Source organism: Pogona vitticeps, chromosome 5 (genome assembly GCF_051106095.1).
Source record: "Pogona vitticeps strain Pit_001003342236 chromosome 5, PviZW2.1, whole genome shotgun sequence".
Taxonomy (NCBI): Eukaryota; Metazoa; Chordata; class Lepidosauria; order Squamata; family Agamidae; genus Pogona; species Pogona vitticeps.
In genome coordinates, this window is record NC_135787.1 from 99,349,389 (window position 1) to 99,369,442 (window position 20,054).

At 38.9% G+C, this 20,054-nt stretch overlaps 1 protein-coding gene across 3 annotated transcripts in view; it reads right to left on the reverse strand.

Moving 5' to 3' along the window:
• The window catches only part of CCDC91 (coiled-coil domain containing 91), a 190,928-nt gene that overhangs the window by 29,647 nt on the left and 141,227 nt on the right, over nucleotides 1–20,054 (reverse strand). For 2 of the 3 annotated variants that reach the window (XM_020785791.3, XM_020785792.3), the window contains exons 9-11: nucleotides 18,508–18,600; nucleotides 16,611–16,679; nucleotides 14,664–14,840 (exon numbers count right to left, since the gene is read on the reverse strand). In XM_020785791.3, the coding sequence (XP_020641450.3) occupies nucleotides 14,664–14,840; nucleotides 16,611–16,679; nucleotides 18,508–18,600 (339 nt within the window). Of the gene's footprint in view, nucleotides 1–7,149; nucleotides 7,279–14,663; nucleotides 14,841–16,610; nucleotides 16,680–18,507; nucleotides 18,601–20,054 lie in introns of those variants that run through there. The other variant, XM_078394143.1, reaches the window with a different exon arrangement.

Here is a 20,054-nt window from a genome sequence, read left to right on the forward strand (position 1 = left end):
TGATGAAGGGAATGTTGTGGATGTAATATACCTTGATTCCAGCAAGACATCTGGAAAAGGGTAAGTTGATCTTATTGTGGGCACCTTGGCAAAATATTTACTAGATAATGCTACTGTTAAGTGGATTTGTAGCCAGTTGGCAGGCTGTACTGAAAGTGTGCTTACCAACATTTCCTCATCATCATGGAGAGCAGTAAAGTGTCATCTGGTTCTGTCTTAGGCTTAATGTTGTTCAGCATTTTCATAAATAACTTAGACAAGGATTTGGAGAGGGTGTTCATTACACTTTCAGATAACACTAAACTGTAGTGTGCCTTCCTCTTTGGAAGATGGAATCAAGATTCAGGAAGACCTTAACATACTATATAATTGGGCCAAAACAAACAAAATGAGTTTCAAGAGGAAAAAAACATAAAATTCTATATTTAGGCAAGAAAAAAAATCAGATAAACAGATGTAAAATAGAATCAAATCATGAAGTTGGAAGGGGCCTATAAGGCCATCGAGTTCAACCCTCTGCTCAGTGCAGGAATACAAATCAAAGGATATTAGCCAGGTGGTTGTCTACATTTCTCTTGACTACTTCCATGTGGGAGCACTCACCACCTCTCGAGGTTCTATTGCCCCACTGCTCTAATAGTTCAGAAGTTTTTTCTGATATTGAAACAAAATCTGGCTTCCTGTAACTTGAGCCCATTGTTGTGTGTCCTGCACTCTGGCTTGATCGTGAACAGATCCTGTCCCTCATATGTATGACAGCCTTTCAAGTATCTTGGGTAGAGTGGGCGGCATATAAATTAAATAAATAATAATAATAATAATATCTCCCTTCAGTCTTCTATTCTCAAGTCTAAACATGCTCAATTATTTCAGTCTCTCCTCAAAAGGCTTGGTTTCCAGCCCCCTGATCATCCTTGTTCCAATTTGTTGGAATTAGAGATGGGGACAACTCCTCATTTTAGCGAGTTGTTTTGCTTCATGAGTCATCAAAAGTTGATGAAACACAAAGCTGCCCCATGAACTGACTAATAATGTATCTGTCAATTCGTGGGGGTTACTAAACCCCCCACTGCTGTCACCACCCCCTGCGTGCACCCTCCCACTGCTGCCGTGCTGCCCCCTCCATCTCCCCCCCACCCCTGTTGACACCCCCATATGAAGAAAAAAAGCCATTCTGCTGATCAGCAGGCCGATAGGCAGCCACCCACTCCCAAAAATCAGCCACCCCCACAGCCTATCCACCCCTTCCTCTCCCTACCTTAGCCCCCACCACCCCCTTACTGAGGTCTCCATCAGGATGCAGCTTCCATACCCTAAATAAAGCCACAGACACCATCTTTGCAAAGGGCAGCCAGTTTCCCTTTCTACAGGCCGTGGTGGCAATGATTATGGTAAGGGGGTGTCAGCGGGGTTGGGGGGCTAAGGTAGGGAGAAGAAGGGGTGTGGGGTAGCTGTGGGGGTGGGTGGCTACCTATCAGCCCACCGACTGGTTGATCGGCGGGCCAGTAGCCATAATGGAAAAGCCATATGATGGCTTTTTTCAAAAATTCATATGGGGACAAATAAAACGGGGAATATTCATCGATCTGTATTCATCAGGACTTAAAATTTGATGAATATGGATAGATGAATATGACAAATCTGCTATATTCATAAAAAAACCCAATCTGTTTTTATATTTGTCCCCATCTCTAGTTGGAATTGTTCTAGAAGTGTGGTGTCCAGAACACAGTACTCAAGATGAAGCCTAACCAGTGCTGAATAGAGGGAAACTACTGCCTCTAAGGATTTGGAAACTATACGAATAATAGAATATAATAACACTTTATTGTCATTGCATACAGAATGAAATCACCAGAGTGCTATCCAGACAGTGCATCACTAATTCAGCTAAAACTCCATGTAAACTCCTTACAAAATTCCAACATAATACAAGGGCAACTTACATTCGCATGCAACCCTACAATAAAATCAAATTAAATCTTAACTGAATTTAGCAAATTCGCTGCCCTTGGATAAAAACTGTTTTTAAATCTATTTGTCCTTGTTTTAATAGATCTATATCGTCTTTCTGATGGCAGTAGTTCAAGCAAAGAGTGTCCAGAGTGGAAGGTGTCCTTTATAATATTTTGTGCTTTTTAAAGACAGCCGGACCTGTACAGTTACTCTAAGGTGGGGAGGGGACACCCAATAATCTTCTATGCTGTATTAATCACCCTCTGAAGCGATTTTCTTTTGGCCGCTGTACAATCTGTGTACCACATGCACATGCAGAATGACAATATACTTTCTATGGAGCATAGATAAAAGGACACCAACAGTCTCTGAATGATGTTATTCTTCCTAAGCATCCTTAGAAAGTACAATCTCTGTTGAGCCTTTTTCAGTACCTCTGAGGTGTTTACGCTCCAAGTCATGTTCTCCTCAATATGGACACCAAAACAAACAAACAAACAAACAAACAAACAAAATCTCTCCCTTTCTACCCAGTCTCCACTGATGAATAATGGTGGAATATCCATCCCCTTCTTCCTATAATCTATTACAAGCTCCTTAGTTTTTGAAGTATTTAGAAGCAAGTTACTTCTATTAATGCAGACTAAAATAGCATCTGTCTTTTTTGTAGCCACATCACACAGTTGGCTCATATTCAGCTTGTGATCTACAACAATATATAGAAGACAGATGGCCTGGTGCTTGTATAAGTGAAAAGACTCTAAGTGTCTAAGTGTTAATAGACTGCAAGCTAACCATGAGTCAACAGTATTATGTGGCAGCAAAAAAACCAAAGTGATACTCGGCTGCATCAACAGAAGTAATTCAAGGAAATCAAGGAAAGTAATAGTAATAATCTATTCTGTATTCATCAGACCTCACCTGGAATACAGTTTCCAGGTCTGAGAACCACAATCAAAGAAAGATTTCAAGAAGTTTCTACAAGAAGTGGTTGAGAGAGCTTGGCATGTTTAGTCTGGAGAAGATGGCAGTTATCTTCAAATATTAAAAGGGCTGTCATGTGAAAGACAGAGCAAGCTCGTTTTCTGAAGATCCAGAGAGTAGGACCTGAAGTCATGGAATTAAATTACAAGATGGAAGATTTAAACTGAACATTGGGAAGAATTTCCTGAGAGTGAGAGCTTCCCAATAGTGAAATGGGCTGCAAAAATAGTAGGGGTTTAATCCTCCAACACTGGAGGTGTTTAAACAGAGGTTCTATGGTCACTTGTCAGGGATGCTTTAGGTAGAGATTTCTAGCTTTCATAGAGGGCTGAATTCAGTTACTTGTGTGGTCCCCTTTAGCCCTAGTCTTCTATGATTCCATCACACCATGTGTGGAATGGGGAGAATTAAGAGAAAGAAAAAGAGGGGGGAGATAGAGAGAGACACCCAAGGGATGACAGAATGGATCTGTGACAGGTTTTTGCCAAAGGAATGCAGTCCCTTGAAATGTTTGCCATCTCAAAAATTAGGCTGGTGATTTAAAAGTCATAGGATGGCAAGAACTCTGCTGAATCACAGCAATGGCCTCTCTAGTCCAGGATCCTCCTTCTCACAGCAACTAACTAGATGCCTCTGAGAAACTCGCAAGAAAGATATGAGAACAACACCCATCTCCTACTGACATTACCCAGTACCTGGTATTTTTGAGGCATGCTATGTGCAAACAACCATGATGACTAGTAGCCATAGATACCCTTGTCCTCCATGTGTTTGTCTAATTCCTTTGAAAAAAATACATTAGTGGCCATCCCCATATATTTCGGAACGGAATAAAACAGCTTAACAGTGGACTACATGAAGACATATTCCTGCTGACTGTCTTCAGGGTTCACCATTCACATGCACTGGATGACCTTGTATTCTAGCATTATAACAGCACCATAAACTCACAGCACAACGCTAAGCAGCTCTACTCAGAAGAGACACAGTTCAATGGGATTTAATCTCCAAAATGTGTGAATTACAGCCTTAGTCCCCTACTCTAAAATGGCAACTGACTATAACCCCAAGGAGTTGGGGCGCGGGGGGGGGGAAAGGATAGTTGAAATACTTTGCTTCAATGGAAATATGATAAAAGAAGGTTATCATACTAACTGGCTGAAATCCTGTTGCTGGTGTGGTGTGCGCAAGCACATTCCTGAGAATTACAGCCATGGCTCTTTATTTGCCACCAAGAAATGGACCCAAGCTTAGAAATTTGCTTATGTTACATAACAAGATTCAGTCACAGCTTATAAAGATGGAAGATTCTGAATAGTCTCAGTCATGCCAATTGTTATGCTCCCCTCCCCACAACAATATACAGTAAATGTGCTCTTACTAGACAGTGTATAAAAAGCAAAAGGCATGAAGCCAGGTCACTGTGGGCTACAATTTGGCTTAAATCGCTTCTGAAAAATAAACAAACATTTTTATTTTGCAACACATACCCGTTATCTTACCTCTCGTAAGAGTACCTTGCTTTATAGTTAAGTTTAATGTATTAAGAAGATACAAAGTTTTGTATAACAGTAACTCATTTAAATATATTTGAAAATACATAATTTCAAAAATGTTTCACAAAAAGCAGCTGAGAACCTCTCTTCTTCTGATGTTAGGAGCACATTTCCTCATGCCTTTGCATTTTTTACAGGATACTATCCTAAGTTAAACAATGAAGTCGCTAGGATTTCCCAACACTTAGCTGTGTTGCAGCAAAGTCAGAGTCCAGTGGTCCCCAAAGACTGATTTATTATGGTAGAACTTTCTGTGAGTAACAGCCTACTTCATCAGATGCATAGAAAAACTACACATGGTTGAGGTGTGTGTATGTTGGCAGTGAGATCATAGGCAAACTAAATTACATTATTAATGGTTTAATTATTACATTATTAACATCTAGATTCTAAATGTCACCAGGCTGTAAGACTTTTATTTTTATACATGACTTTCTATATTATGGACAGGGAATTTTTTTTCCAGGTATGTTAGTACATATGAGGCAATTTAAGTAATATATTTGCGAAGGCTTTCACGGCCGGGATCTAATGGTTGTTCTGGGTTTTTCGGGCTCTTTGGCTGTGTTCTGAAGGTTGTTCTTCCTTCGTCAGGAAGAACAACCTTCAGAACACGGCCAAAGAGCCCGAAAAACCCAGAACAACCAATTTAAGTAATCTGAGGTTTCTTCCTCATTCAGACTGTAACCCCATATGTATGTTGTTGTTTAGTCATTAAGTCGTGTCTGACTCTTCGTGACCCCATGGACCAGAGCATGCCAGGCCCTCCTGTCTTCCACCCGTGATTTGGTGTCGTCTGAGATTGTGAATGATCTGAGCCAGGCGTGACGTATTGAGATGGAGGAGACCAATGTTTTAAAAGCAGCTTCTGCTGCATGATGTGCAACAATTCTTTGGTAATTAGCCAGGGTAATGGCTTTGGAATGGGCATTAATAAGGTCAATCTTAATCGCTTCAGGTGCTGATTCAAAAAGGGGAAGTACCTTTTTCCAGAGATAGTGTTGATACACTCCCATAGTGGCTTAGTAATTGATGTTCCTCAATAAGAAAGAGTGTAGGGAATAAATCCTTCTACCCAGGAAATCTACCTTCCTTCTTTATTCATAGGGGTGACTTTAGATTTATTGTAGCCCTAGATTGACTAGATTCCACTATTATGGAATTTGGTCAAGCATGCTTATTTAGGAATTTGATGCCATCACCATGAGATTTACAGAGGTTCTCAGTTCTGCGTGAAATCTGCATCATTGAAAGAGGCTTATTCTATTTGTCTTTAAGGAGTTTCGTGGCTGCTGTCATATGTACTTGACAATAAACTCTAATTAATGCTATTTTTGGGGGGGCATCCTTAGAGCTCTTTGTATTTTTGTCTTTGGTGTTACTTCCAGCTGTAATAAATATGTTTTAGATTGTTTTCAATTGAAGTCACAATCACAATCATCTTAGAACCGCAGAGGTGGAAGGGACCCTATGGATCATTAGGTCCAGCCCCTGTCAAGGAAACACAGTGGGGAATTGAACTTCCAACTTTAGTCTGCAGCTAGATGCCTAAACCACTCTTTCCAGTTCTATATTCTGTAAGTCATTTAGAATAGCTCCTTCCTTTAGAGGGAGATACTGGACAGACTTTCCTGCAATGGTGAATGAATGAATGAATGAATATAATTGTCATAGGAGAGGCAACATGGGACCCTTACAATGTTGTTAGACTGCAGCTCCCATCTTCCCTCAACACTGGCTAGAACAGAGTAGACTATGTCTAGATGGGCGGCATATAAATGCAATAAATAAATAAATAAATAAATAAATAAATAAATAAAAATTAAGATAATGATAGTTACCATCCAACACCATCTGGAAGTTCTTAACTTGCCCACTCCTAAAGTATCAGGATGCCAGGCATCTGCTGATTTACAGTGAGAAAAATCTCCAGAGAGAAACAAACTCACACCATTTCCTTTAAAATGTCATACTTCTCTGTTACATATTGTTTCACGTTCTTATTCCTTTCATGGATAAGTGTAACTTGTCTTACTGCTATTAATTTATTATTACACAGATTAAAAGAAACTGCTTTACCCAGACCCACATAAGTTTCAAAACTCTGCTTTTTATTTGTATTGCATTCACACAAATTTTAACTGAGCTGCAAAATGTTCTTCCATTTTTTCAAATTAATTGATTGTGAAAATATACCCTTTTCTCCACAACTAAATCTTGTTAATTGATGGATTTCTGAGATGAAGCCAATTAATCCCATTTATTTTGTATAAAATGAGCCTCACAGAGCTGTGCCAGGGGACAGTTTTATTTTCAGATGATTATAAAAATCTAAAAATGGAACTCGCTACAGGCAGATTTTGGAATGATGCCGGAAAAAAGGAACACGCTGTATTCCTCACTCTGGCTATGCAAGCCATCCACAGCATTGTTGATGGCTGTCTTTGAGTAGGTCTTTCCATTACACATTACTAATGTGTTCTGTGCATGACTAGTCACCACCCACCTTTGTTTATGACCCCCAGGGTCCTCCTTATGAGCCCAACATATAAGATCCCCTTCCCCACAATTGGTGGTTACACAGCTCATCTAACCAGCCCCAAGCATTGGGGAAACATCTGGGAAATTCTAATGACATAGCTTTCCCAGCACAGACTTACAGTGACATTTTCATTCAAAGATGTGCCAGCTGTAGTAGGTTTAGAATGGTCAGACGCCCCTTCTGCAAGTTTGATTAGCCTTGTGCAGGGAGAATGTTGTTGTGGTTGATGATCTCAGAGATCTGTTAAGGTCAGCCAGCAAAGAGCCAAAAAAGCAGTGGAGAACAGGTTAGGTAAAGGAGGACAGAATTATATCAGATCCAAATCAGACCAAAGGCACAACTATTATGCCAGCACAAATTTGGGCCAAATTAAAGGGTACTCCTAAATAATTTCCAATATTTCTAGGCTGGGAGGGACTTGGATTCAGCACAGCTGAGTCAGCCCACAGTCATTTTGCACACTTATGCTCTCTAAGTCTTTACATTGTTAATCCTTCTTAGAGGCTTCTACAACACCTGTAGCCCATGAGATAAGCTGCATAACTTGTATTTTGGAAGTTGGGTTCTGTTTTGATTTTGTTTGTTTGTTTTGGTTTTTAAAGCAAGAGAAATAAAACTTTAGCTGGAATCTTGTTAGGCAGCTCCCAGCATGCAACAGGACATCAACAATGGCAATTTGCTACGAATTAATGGCATTTTGGCAATTTTGGAGGGAACACAACTCATACACAATGCAACAAAGTTGTGTGTGCCCTGAAATTGCCAAAGCAATTAATCAGTGTCAAGCCCTTAATCAGTGGAGTATATAGATCATCCCTGTTGTGGCATTCCTGGGATACACAAGATTTCTTTGTCAAGCAAGCCGCGACTACAAGCCTCACTGTTAAACTTAAAGCACAGTGACAGGGTCCTAAACTGGTTAAAGAAATGGTGCATAGCTGGGAGGAGTTCAGTTTTGGTTGGAAGTTGTTTGATGTTACTTCTGTTAATAATCTGCCTGTCCAGGTTATTAATAATCCAAAATTGACAGTTTGGATAAGATAATGTCTCTTTTTGCAGAACAGAATATGGAGGAAGCAAATCCTATGGGCACAGTGGCAGCCAGGTGTGTGTGTCACTGAAACATCCTCGGGTTCATTACTGGGGGGAAAGATACCGCCTTCTGATGCTTTAATGAAAAAGTATCTAGTTCAAGTGCATTAGAAAATAATGTGTTATTTTCTGATGTATTACCTTCAGTCTCTAGCTGCAGGGTTATTAAATTTCCTGTCTATTTACTCGTTTCCTTAAAGCAGGGATTTCTGTTGTTGCTATGTCTGTCTGACTTACTGCAATCCTACAAGAGTTTCTGGGGCAGATGAGATATTCAAGGAAGAGTTCAAGGAAGAACTTTATCCCCTTGCAGAGTTTCCATGGCCAAGCAGGGATTTCAGAAGATGGCTTCTGAATCCTAGTTCAATACTCTACCCACTGCACCAAAGTGGCTCTCAAAGGACTAAGGGAGTGTTTTTAGGCTGAGGATTGCCTTTTTTGAGAGCATATAAAAATGTGCAGCACAGTTGGTGAACACAGATCTAATGTTTTCAGTTGATGGAACACAAGCAGATTAATATATATATCTCAAACTGAAGGAAGAATCTTTAAAGGGTTTATTTTGAGATCTGCTACATAAAATTGGCTTTTGCATTCATAGGTCTACACACCAAATGTAATCAAGATACTAAAGATAGAACAAAAGCTGTGAAACACTGCCAGCACAACATCCTATTATAAACTATGCAACACCCATACCTATGACAAGATCATGAAAGTGTGGAAGGAACACAAATATATTACTGAAGTCAGAACTCCACTTATTTTAGGAAGCAATGTTTCTTTCAATTGACATTCCAGGAAGCTAAAAAGCTATGCAAAGGTCTTCAGCTGAATAAAATAGGTCTCCTACATAATTTGCACTTATCCACCTGGATAACACATGTCTGCAATGGAAATCCCACCATACCCCAGCTAAAACAAACAAACAGTGTTTTGGACTTACTCATTCCATACATCTGCTGATGATACTGTAGTAGAAATCATTCAACATTTCCCTGATGAGTTAACACTATTTATCTTGATCATATCTGTGTCTCTGTATGGAACTACTTTCAATTTATTAAATTACTTGGGAAACTTGGATTTATAAAACTTTCAAGATGTTTTCAGTTGCTTTTATAGGGAAAATATTTTAAACACTGTTCACTTTAAAATTTTAAGAAGTGATATGCTTTTATGGTGTGGTCCTTTATCCAGACAGAATGATAAGCCATAGTTTATCATGATGAGAATAAGTTGTCCATCGCCTTCTCTGGCACGGCCAAGAGGAAGGGTTCCAAAGCTTTTGCTTGAATTCAAACTAAGCAAAAATGAACATCATGTCCAGTGTTAGACAAATAACAAATAGGAATCAAGCTAGATTCAATTCATAGTTTATAAAGGTTTGTTAACATTGACCATTGACAAGATTAATCATAATTTGCCTTACATTGAACTGTCATAATTAAAACTGGAAGGGAAAGCACCCTATTTCCTCACAATTTTGCTGGAGGAACGGAGAACTCACAAGCCACACACCCACTTGCCTAACATTTATAATTAAGTTTAAATTAAGCAGCCTCAGAGACTTCACAGAATTTGTGAGCATTTTGATGTGTAATATAATTTCTCTATTTTTTTTTCTTTGAGCAGATCAGGGACAATCTGTATAAGACAATGTACGGTACTGAGAATAAGCTTACAGACAGGCGAATACAAGACACCACAAAGACTTAAGAATGCCAGACAACTGAGTTTTTTTATCAGTTGAGGAAAGACTCCAATATATATATATATATACACCAGTTGTGTTCAAAATTATTCAGCCCCCAATGCTGTAAAGGGGTTTAGGGACTATAGTGTACATTTGGAATTGTATTCAGAATGAAATCCTACAAGGACGTTTTAAAGAACCAAATGCAACTAAAATAACATCAATTGTTTATGTAATACAGTAGTAAATGTTTCTTTTGTGGTTTCTTCATTGCCACAATTATTCAACCCCTTAAAGACTACCACTCTGAAGAAGAGAGGTTCATTCAGGTGTTTTCGAACAGGTATTGAAAACACCTGTGGATGTCACCGAGCACCAATCAAGCATAATAAGCACCAATTAGGCAGCTTTAAAAGGACTGTGATACTTAGCTCCTTCTAGACATTTACTGGTGTGGTTACAAACATGGTGAAGTCAAGAGAATGGTTCAGGAAGACAAGAGAAGAGGTGATTTGTCTTCACAGGAAGGGCAATGGCTATAAGAAGATTGCAAAGAAGTTAAACATACCAAGAGACACCATAGGAAGCATCATTCGCAAATTCAAGGCAAAGGGCACTGTTGAAATGCTACCTGGTCGTGGAAGAAAGAAGATGCTGACTTCGACTGCTGTGCGCTACCTGAAGCGTAGAGTGGTGAAAAGTCCCCGAGTGACTGCTGAGGAACTGAAAAAAGATTTGTCAGATGTGGGTATAGAAGTTTCAGCTCAGACAATAAGGCGCACACTGCGTAATGAAAGTCTCCATGCCAGAACCCCCAGGCGCACCCCCTTGCTGTCTCCCAAGAATAAGAAGAGTCGAATGCAGTATGCCAAAAGTCATGTGGGCAAACCACAAAAGTTGTGGGATAGTGTTCTGTGGACTGATGAAACAAAATTAGAACTGTTTGGGCCCATGGATCAACGCTATGTTTGGAGGAGGAAGAACAAGGCATATGACGAAAAGAACACCTTGCCTACTGTGAAGCATGGCGGAGGGTCAATAATGCTTTGGGGCTGTTTTGCTTCTGCAGGTACAGGGAAGCTTCAGCGTGTACAAGGTACCATGAATTCTCTTCAGTACCAGGAGATATTGGATGAAAATGTGATGCAGTCCGTCACACACCTGAGGCTTGGGAGACGTTGGACCTTTCAACAGGACAATGATCCCAAGCATACCTCCAAGTCCACTAGAGCATGGTTGCAGAGGAAAGGCTGGAACATTTTGGAGTGGCCATCGCAATCACCAGACTTAAATCCGATTGAGAACCTCTGGTGGGACTTAAAGAAAGCAGTTGCAGTGCGCAAGCCTAAGAATTTGACTGAACTGGAGGCTTTTGCCCATGAAGAATGGGCGAAGATACCCGTAGATCGCTGCAAGACACTTGTGTCAAGCTATGCTTCATGTTTAAAAGCTGTTACAACTGTAAAAGGATGTTGTACTAAGTACTAAGATTGAATGTCACTTGGGGGTTGAATAAAAACTAATAATGATGTGAGCACAGAAAAGACATCTGTGGTTATTTCATTATAAACTTAAGGTTATATTTCTCTGACCTACAAGTGCCTCTTTCATGTAAATGTAAGCAAGATGACTGAATGATCAAAATCAATGTCAAAATGGCCAAAACATTCAATTTCAGTGGGGGTTGAATAATTTTGAACACAACTGTATAAGCTAACTAACTCAAGTCCCCACTGGCTGTTCCTTTTATTCACTAATAAAATCACAATAAAAAGGGAATAAACTGCTAAAATTACTGCAGTGAGTTCTAAGAGGAAGTGAGGAGATGGATTTTGGCAAGCTGCATGTTGATTCAATATCCTTTCAATTACTTCCAGGACCTCTTTTTGTAGGAAAAAGATGAATTAGTCTTTTTTACCAAAAATTAACTAACAAATGAGTGTTGTTGACGGATCATCATTTACTTCAAAAACTATGTACTGCTTGAAATAATGGGTCTCCCAAGCAGTAGTAAATTTTTTGTGGCTCTTTGGTGGAACACAAAAGATGGGGATACATGAATCATTTCTATATAGAAAATTGTATGTATTCTGTATTACATAACTAATTAATTGCTAAGCTTGCTTCCAGTAATATTATAACTTTCTTGTGAATCAGCCTGGCAGGACTAAAAGTACCGGTTGTCGATAATGATTCAACACAGCATTAATATTTCAGTTTCACAGTTCGTACACCCCATTTCAGGATGCAACAGTTCTTAAAAAGCCAAATCCAGCACGGCTTTCTCAAAACTATGCCATCACACACTAATCTTATCTTTCTGATATTTTGGCAGACAGAGAATGTAGCATACGTTTCAGCAAAACAATTGACAAGGTCCCCCAAGATACGAAAACTAGTAAAATATTGGATAAACCAATAGTTCTTAACCTTTTTCTTTACCACAGACTCCCTTTAAATATCTTTTGTTGCTGTGGACCACCAAGACTTAACTCAAAATTTAAAACCCTAAAGTGTAGCAAATATTTATTTAAGGTTTCTCATGAAGGGTCTTCAAATTTGGAGAAAAGGGAGAAAGAAGTTAATTAGTTAATACATACACTCCTATTATAATATTTTTGTTGGAATGGTTCTGTCCAAATTTAACAGCAACACCAGATCATCAGAAGGTCAATGAACCCAGTAATTATTGACCAATTATATGCCTTCATGTTCCTCACAGGAATATGTGCAAGATCAATATATAATTACTTAATTGAAAACTCCCTATACCCAACTGAACAGAAAAGGAACTTTAAAAAGTCAAGAGGCATTAAAGATCAGCTGCTTATTGACAAAATGATACAAAAGGCAAAAAGATTAAAAACAAATCTTAACATGGCCTGGATAGACTATACAGTGGTGTCTCGACTTACAAACTTCCTGACTTATGACCATTTCAAATTACGACCAGCTCCGGCTGCAAAGTTTTGCTTCGACTTGCGGCCAGAGCTTCAAGTTATGATCAAATAAAGGCAGGGGGAAAAGACGGGAAATTCAAATTGCTAACTGTTGGTATTTATGTATTTATTTATTAAATTTATACCCCGCCCCTCTAGACCATGTCTACTCGGGGCGGCTTACAACAGGTAGGCGAAGAGACTGTTTCTTTGTAGCTCTTTCACCCCGACGGTTAGAGTGAGTGCAATTGGAGGAGGCTTCGGACTGCCTGGTAAGGTAAAGTGCTGCTTTCTGCTTTTTAAAAACTGTTCTGGGTGGGTTTTGCAGTGTGGTTTTGAGTGGTGGGATTATGTTTCTATGCTGTGATGGGTCTTGAATGGTTTGTTTGTTTTTTGGGGGGTCCCATTTCCGACGGGTCTTGCAGGGTTTGTTTGCTTTTTTTGGGCTCCCCCCATTTCCAATGGGTCTTGCGGGGTTTGCTTGCTTTCTGCTTCGTTTTTTTGCATTTCCAATGGGTCTTGCACGGTTTGCTTGCTTTTTGGTTTGCTTTTTTTGCATTTCCGATGGGTCTTGCACGGTTTGCTTGCTTTCTGCTTTGATTTTTTTGCATTTCCGATGGATCTTGCACAGTTTGCTTGTGTTCTGTTTTTGTTTTTTTTGTTTTTTTTTTGTTTTGCATTTCTGAAGGGTCTGGCACGGTTTGTTTGCTTTTCTCCCCCCCCTTTGGCCGGAATGGATTAATCGTGTTTCCGATGGGCCTTGCAGTGTTTTGTTGTTGTTGTTGCTTGATGATTTTTTTTATTAACTGGGGCTTATTTTGGGGGTAGGGTTTATATTACGAACATCCTGAAAAATCAGACTAGGGCTTATTTTCAGGTTAAGGCTTATTTTTGGGGAAACAGGGTGAGCCTCCGTGGACACCCTGTGAGGACACTGTGAGAATCTATAGGATAAACAATGCTGCTCTGAACTTGGAATCACCTGGTGGATGGACCATATTCACAGAGTACCATACCCCAAAAAGAATCTAAGTGTTTTTAGCATACCACAAGTTAAAAGTGAGTCAGCATGCAGCACCTAAAAGACAACTGCAGTTCTGGGCTGCATCAACAGACGAAAATTCTGTAGATAACATACCAGATAAAGTATAGGAGACATCATGTTTGCTTATGTAATATTTTGTTAAATTCTGTATTGGGCAATACAATATAGAATTTTGAGAAGATGCCAACTTGGGCACCAGTTCCTACAGAAAAAGCTGAGGCATTGATTCTTCCATAATTTGGTCACTTACCACAATAAATCAGCTGTGACTAAATCTGCATTTGATTATGAACTAGTAAAGCTTATGACTCAACAGAACAGAACAGCAATTTTTCTATTTGTAGATACTGAGACTTGATTCCTATGCTTCATTTCAGCTCTTTCATATTACTAGTTTTTAAACCTAACAGCAAGATATGTACTATTAACTCTCAGGGTTCTAAATAAGACTCATTCCTCCATCACCCCATTTTTTTCAACTGACACACTACTGCTTCACATCTCAACTCCTCTCACAAGTTTATTTCCTTAAATCCTTGATAGAAATGATTACCGACCTTATTTAGTGGTTGGGTTGGTCCACTTTGTTGTCAAACTCAGTATGTCCAACTGAAATTGCTATTAGGTGGAATGCTTTTATAGAACGTCTCAGTCATTTTAAGTAAAGAATGCAACAAATAAATTATTTCATGTTCACTGCAAAAAGTTAAACTCACATTTTTTTTAAAAAAAAGATTTGAACTCAGAATAACTATGTCTCTAATTACATCATACACTGATGCCCAACCTCTCAATTAGGATTTAAAATTGAGGGAGCAAACACAACACAAACAGGAATAAACCATTAACCCACCTGAGCATTTTGCCTTTGTTCCTGCACTACATCTGTGATTGTTTGAGCAACTTTTTCATGATCTTTGTTTCGCTCTGCTTGCCACATTTCCTTTTCTTCTGCATGAAGCTTTTCCATCCTTTCCCTTTCTTTTTTTACTGCTTTTATTATGGCAGCCTCCATGTCCTCTTTTTCATTCTGCAAATCAAAGAGTGAAACCACAAAGAAATGTTAAGTTTTTATTTATAGTGTAGCTATCCCCAGATCTTGATAACAGTGGGAGATTTTCCTGTCGTTCTTCTGAGTCAGGAGAGAAGAGACGGCATTAGAAATAAAGGTCTTGAAGCTAGACTTTATCAAAGGGGCACCCTTTTCTCTGGAAGATTCCAAGGCTATGTCAAAAATACCTTTTTTTTTTTTTTTAAAGGAATACTTTAAAATTCAGATGTCCTGGTTATATAAGTTAATCATTTCGCTTTCTCCATTGGTACCTTTCTTTGCTCATCTTCTGTTTTATCACAATGGTAAATTTTCAAGCTATAAAGGATGGAGACACAGGCTTATATAGATGAAAAGATTTTTTCATTGGGGACAATCCATCATAGCTCAATTCAGAGCACAAATTGGGGAGTTTTGCCCTTCGTGGATGCAGCTACTGCAGGTTACTTGGTTTACAGCAATTTCTTTGGTGAAATGGCATGCCTCTTGAACAAATCTCCCTTTTGAAGAGCTGATCTTATCTAGCCTTATTTAGAGGCCACAAAGGTATGGCCTCTAAATTACACAATCTTCTTATCAAGACTACATAACACTATTCCCAAGGAAAGGAATCAAAAGACAAAAAAGAAAGAAAGGGGAGAAGAAGGGAGCTTTTGTGGAAATCTAGTCAAGGAGTGGAGGGATGACAAAAGGACTTTCAGCTCATCCTTGCAGAACTGCTAGACAACTCAGTGGTTTAGATATTTGGCTGCAGAGTAAGAGGTTGGTAGTTTGATTCCCCTTAGGGTCCCTTCTACCTCTGCAGTTGTGAGATGATGATGATTTGTCAGTAATATTTCCCCAATACACAGTATATAGTTATCCAGTTTGAACATATCTGCTCTAAAAGTGTATGAAGATTCAACTAAAAGGAAAAGTTTTCTTCTCTTACTGCTATTTCTTGTTGGTGCATTTGTTTTGGTGTTTTTTTAAACACTATTTTGTACCTTAAGTATCTTCATACTTCTTTTGTTATTTTTGTTGTATCTGTTGTACAATTTTTTAATGTATATATTTTCTTCCAGCAGAAAACTACACAGCTACAAATGGGCTCTATTTATGAACATTTATGCTACAATAACTCTGTTAGTTTTTTAATTGCTGTTGTTAAAACAAACATTCATAAATAGAGACCATCTGTTAACAATTGCTGCTTGACTATTATTTTTGTTGTAATAAACTGACACAATTAATATTAAAGATATGTTAGATGACTGAGAACCAGGCATGGTCACCGGTTTTTTTATGACAAATAGAAATTTCAGTACTTTTTGAGATCAGCTACATACCTACCCTGTTTCTGCGAAAATAAGACCTAACCTGAAAATAAGCCCTAGTATGATTTTTCAGGATGCTCCCAATATAAGCCCTACCCCCAAAATAAACCCCAGTTAAGTGAAACACAGCCCTCTACCATTGTGCAGCATTGTGCAGCAACTAGAAGAAAGTAACATGACTGTAAAATAATACATCCCCTGAAAATAAGCCCTAATGTGTTTTTGGAGCAAAAATTAATATAAGGCCTTGTCTTATCTGGGGGGAAATATGGTACTTATCTGTTTGTAAGCCCCATTGAACTTATTTTTTAACAGATATGTACAGAACTGCACTATTAAGGCTCCCCTCAATGAAACTATATTTTTACAAAGTCCATGGAGTCTACACAGTTGTAACAATTAGTTTCAGAAGTTATTTCATGCATTAAGGTACCTTTGCAGCTGCCACCAAAGCCTCCATATTGTGTTGCCTTTCATTTTCCATACATTTTTCCAGCATTTCCTGTAAATATGTAAAAAATTACATCAAAAGCACTTTGTTACTCTTAATTCCATTACTTCTGAATAGTTGTAGATTTCTTTTTTAAAACATCTTCACTAACTTTTACAATGTTCAAATCACAAAAGTATGAAGATCTGTAAGTAAATCTTTAGGTGTTCTAATTCCCAACGAAAAGGGAACGCCAACATTTGACAATGTTCTGAACGTACTGCTTGTCACAGTTGCCCAAGAAGTTCCACAGCAGTTTCTATACAGTGGTGCTTCATTTGACGACGTTAATTCGTTCCAGCAAAATCGCTGTAGAGTGAAAACGTCGTCAAACGAAATTAAAAAACCCACTGAAATGCACTGAAACCCCCTCAATGTGTTCCAATGGGCTGAAAACTCACAGTCTAGCGAAGATCCTCCATGGGGTGGCCATTTTGGGGTGCCTGTAAAGCGAAAAATGGCTCCTAAACACAGCGGGGAGCCATTTCGTACACCCAGCCGCCATTTTGAAACCCGACGATGAGCTGTTTGCTGATCGTCGTAAAGCGAAAATCGGTTCCCGAAGCAGGGAACCAATCATCGCAAAGCGGAAACCCCCATTCAAACCATGGTTTTGCAATCACAAAAGCAATCGCAAAAAACTCACCGTCAAGTGGATTTGTCGTTAAACAGGGTAATCGTAAAGCAGGGCACGACTGTATCTGATACTTGCATATCCTTTTTTTAACAATGGGACTACGTACATGATGCTTACAGTAGGATGAGGTCAACACTAAATTGGGTTGTGGGCCCACACACAGAAATCTGGTTGACCAGGTCTCCTACCAAGTCAAGTTCAGGATTGGTTAATTCAGGGAAAACATTCTAGCCTTAGCAAACAATTACTGAAATTTATATTACAGGGTGGCATAGCTGGCCCTTAGCTCTAATGAGGGAAATAGGACATGAATAGCTATTCTGGGTACCAGAGCTGTACTACTGGCAGGAAGCATTATATCTAGGTCTGAAATGTATACATTTGCAGGTCATATAGATCATTTTGATAAGGACAGAAGGCTGAAGCGAAAAGTAGACCTGAGATCAAGATTATTTCCTAAGAACAGAAAGGAAGAAATAAGGGTCCAAGCTAAGAAAATGGGTATAAATTTGAAATAAAAACAAAATAAAGGAGAATTAATTATAAAATGCTAGTTTCTAGAGAAGAAATGCCAAGCCCTTAATTCTCTTCTCAGACAGGGTTGGTTTGAGAGAGTGAGAGGAGGGAAAAAACTTCCCCTGTTCAGTCTGCAAGGTGAATATATGTGCTTCCCACATAAAAGCTGTGTCTCACCCACAAAATAAATGTTCTTTAATCTTATTAGAAAGCAGCAAAGAGTGCAAAACACAGTTAGTGCCACTGCCCAAACCAAATTGGTCCTGGTGTCAAAGCCATACCATGGATCCTTTTCTGTTCCACTTTTCTATTCTATCAGTTCAATGTAGTCCCACCACCATCATCACTGCCCACTCTGGCAAAACGCATTTTGAGTGAACTGTTTCTTCTTCACATTTCATTCTTCTTTTGCAGTGGAATGCTATTAAGATGTTCTGACATGTCTCAAGAGCTAATAATACTCTGCCATTCTCCAGCATGCAGCATCTGCACACTTTAGACAAAGGAGAGCAGATGCTTCACAAGCTATGACCATAGTGGTGCAACCCTCAAGAAGTTGTGACTTGATCAATGCAGCTCCCCCAATCTAAAGAAGAACTCTGTACGGAATAACTCTTATATATTTTACTTTATAGACAGATCACTATAAGTGATTTAAGAGCTGCTGGCGTCGTGCATACAAGATACCTTATATTTCTGAGACTGCTGTAATAAGGATTCTTCTGTTTTCTCTTCCAACACTTTGCGTTCCTTGTCCAACATATCAAGTAGCCTTTGATGCTGTAAAATATAAAGATGCTAGTATCATGACTGTAATAAGCATCAGTACAGATGACAACTTGTAAAACTTTTGTTTTTGCTGTTTTTTGCCTCTACTAGAAAAATGATACAATTGGTGAAGATACAAGAGTGAAGAGTATACTGCAGATTATAAAAATTAAATGGATAAACTGCTTTCTTCTGTGTGCTCAAAGTTTTGGATGAAACCAAATGTGCCTTTAATGTAAAATATTTTTGTACCAAAGCCTACCAGGAAATTGGATGCCAAGGCCCTGTGGATCAGGAACAGCACTAAACTCTATCATGAACTATCCTTGCCTAAAAAAAAATCCTTCATGTACTGTACTTGTATTTGTTACATACAGCACTGATGTTACCTGTCTGTCATGGGTTTGGAGGGAAAGTTCCATCCTATGGGGAGTGGAAGGCGGGACATCAGGAGGAGGGGCTGTACTGTATATATAGGTGAAGCCTGTGTGGAGAAGTGGAGACGCTGGGATGTGAAGAAGCAGCAGCTGGGAAGAAGAAGCTGGTGTGGGAGTCTGTGTGTCAGACAGGGTACTACTGTGTGTCAGAGTACCAACCTGATAGGTTCAGGTGTCTGTTGGTCAGCCAGAACTGATAGGTTCAGGGTCTGTGCTTCAAATTAAGGGTTCTGTGTGAACCAAACTGTATGCATGTATGAATGAGAATAAGCCACGTTACTTTATCTTATTCACCTGATTATTTTATTTTCCCTGTGTGTTGTATTTAAATAAACCTTATTCTTTTATTTGTTAAAAATCCATTCCTGGTCTGTGTGACTCCTTACAGGGAATGGTTGGTGGCAGCTTAGTTAACGTGTGGCAGATCCCAGTAGGTCTGGGTTTGTCACAGTATTTGCCTTGTTTTCAGGCCTACATGTACAGAAAGTGGATCTTGTGTTTGTGACCAGTAGAGATGTTCAGCTCTGTCATGTTCTTATGTTACCTCATGAAGCATTATTTCATTTCATTAATTTGTTACTTTTCTTCCAGAATTGGGACCTTTCCTGCATCGTCTTGTGGGCTGAGCCATGAGGCACTCATGGTTATCACGTACTGAATGATATGGGTGGCTGCTGGGTGAGCTAATTGTAGTATAAATCTTCACATATTTTCCTTTTTGTGAGAGAAATGTTTATAAAAATCATGTTTCTCACAGCTGCAGAGATCGTTGGAATTTTTCTTCATTGTTTGCATTTTGGCACTTTTTGTTATATAATCTAAAATATATTGTACTTTGTGTTAAAAGTTTTGCATTTTTCATGAAATACATTTTTAACTTAAAATACTTTTTCTGGAACAAAACACAGAAGCTTTTTTTCCCTTTAAAGTTGTGATGATGTAACAACTGCTGGCATTTTTGTTCTCATACAGGACCAAAAAAGTCTTGCAGTGATATACTCTCTTCCTCATCTATATCTATAGATACAT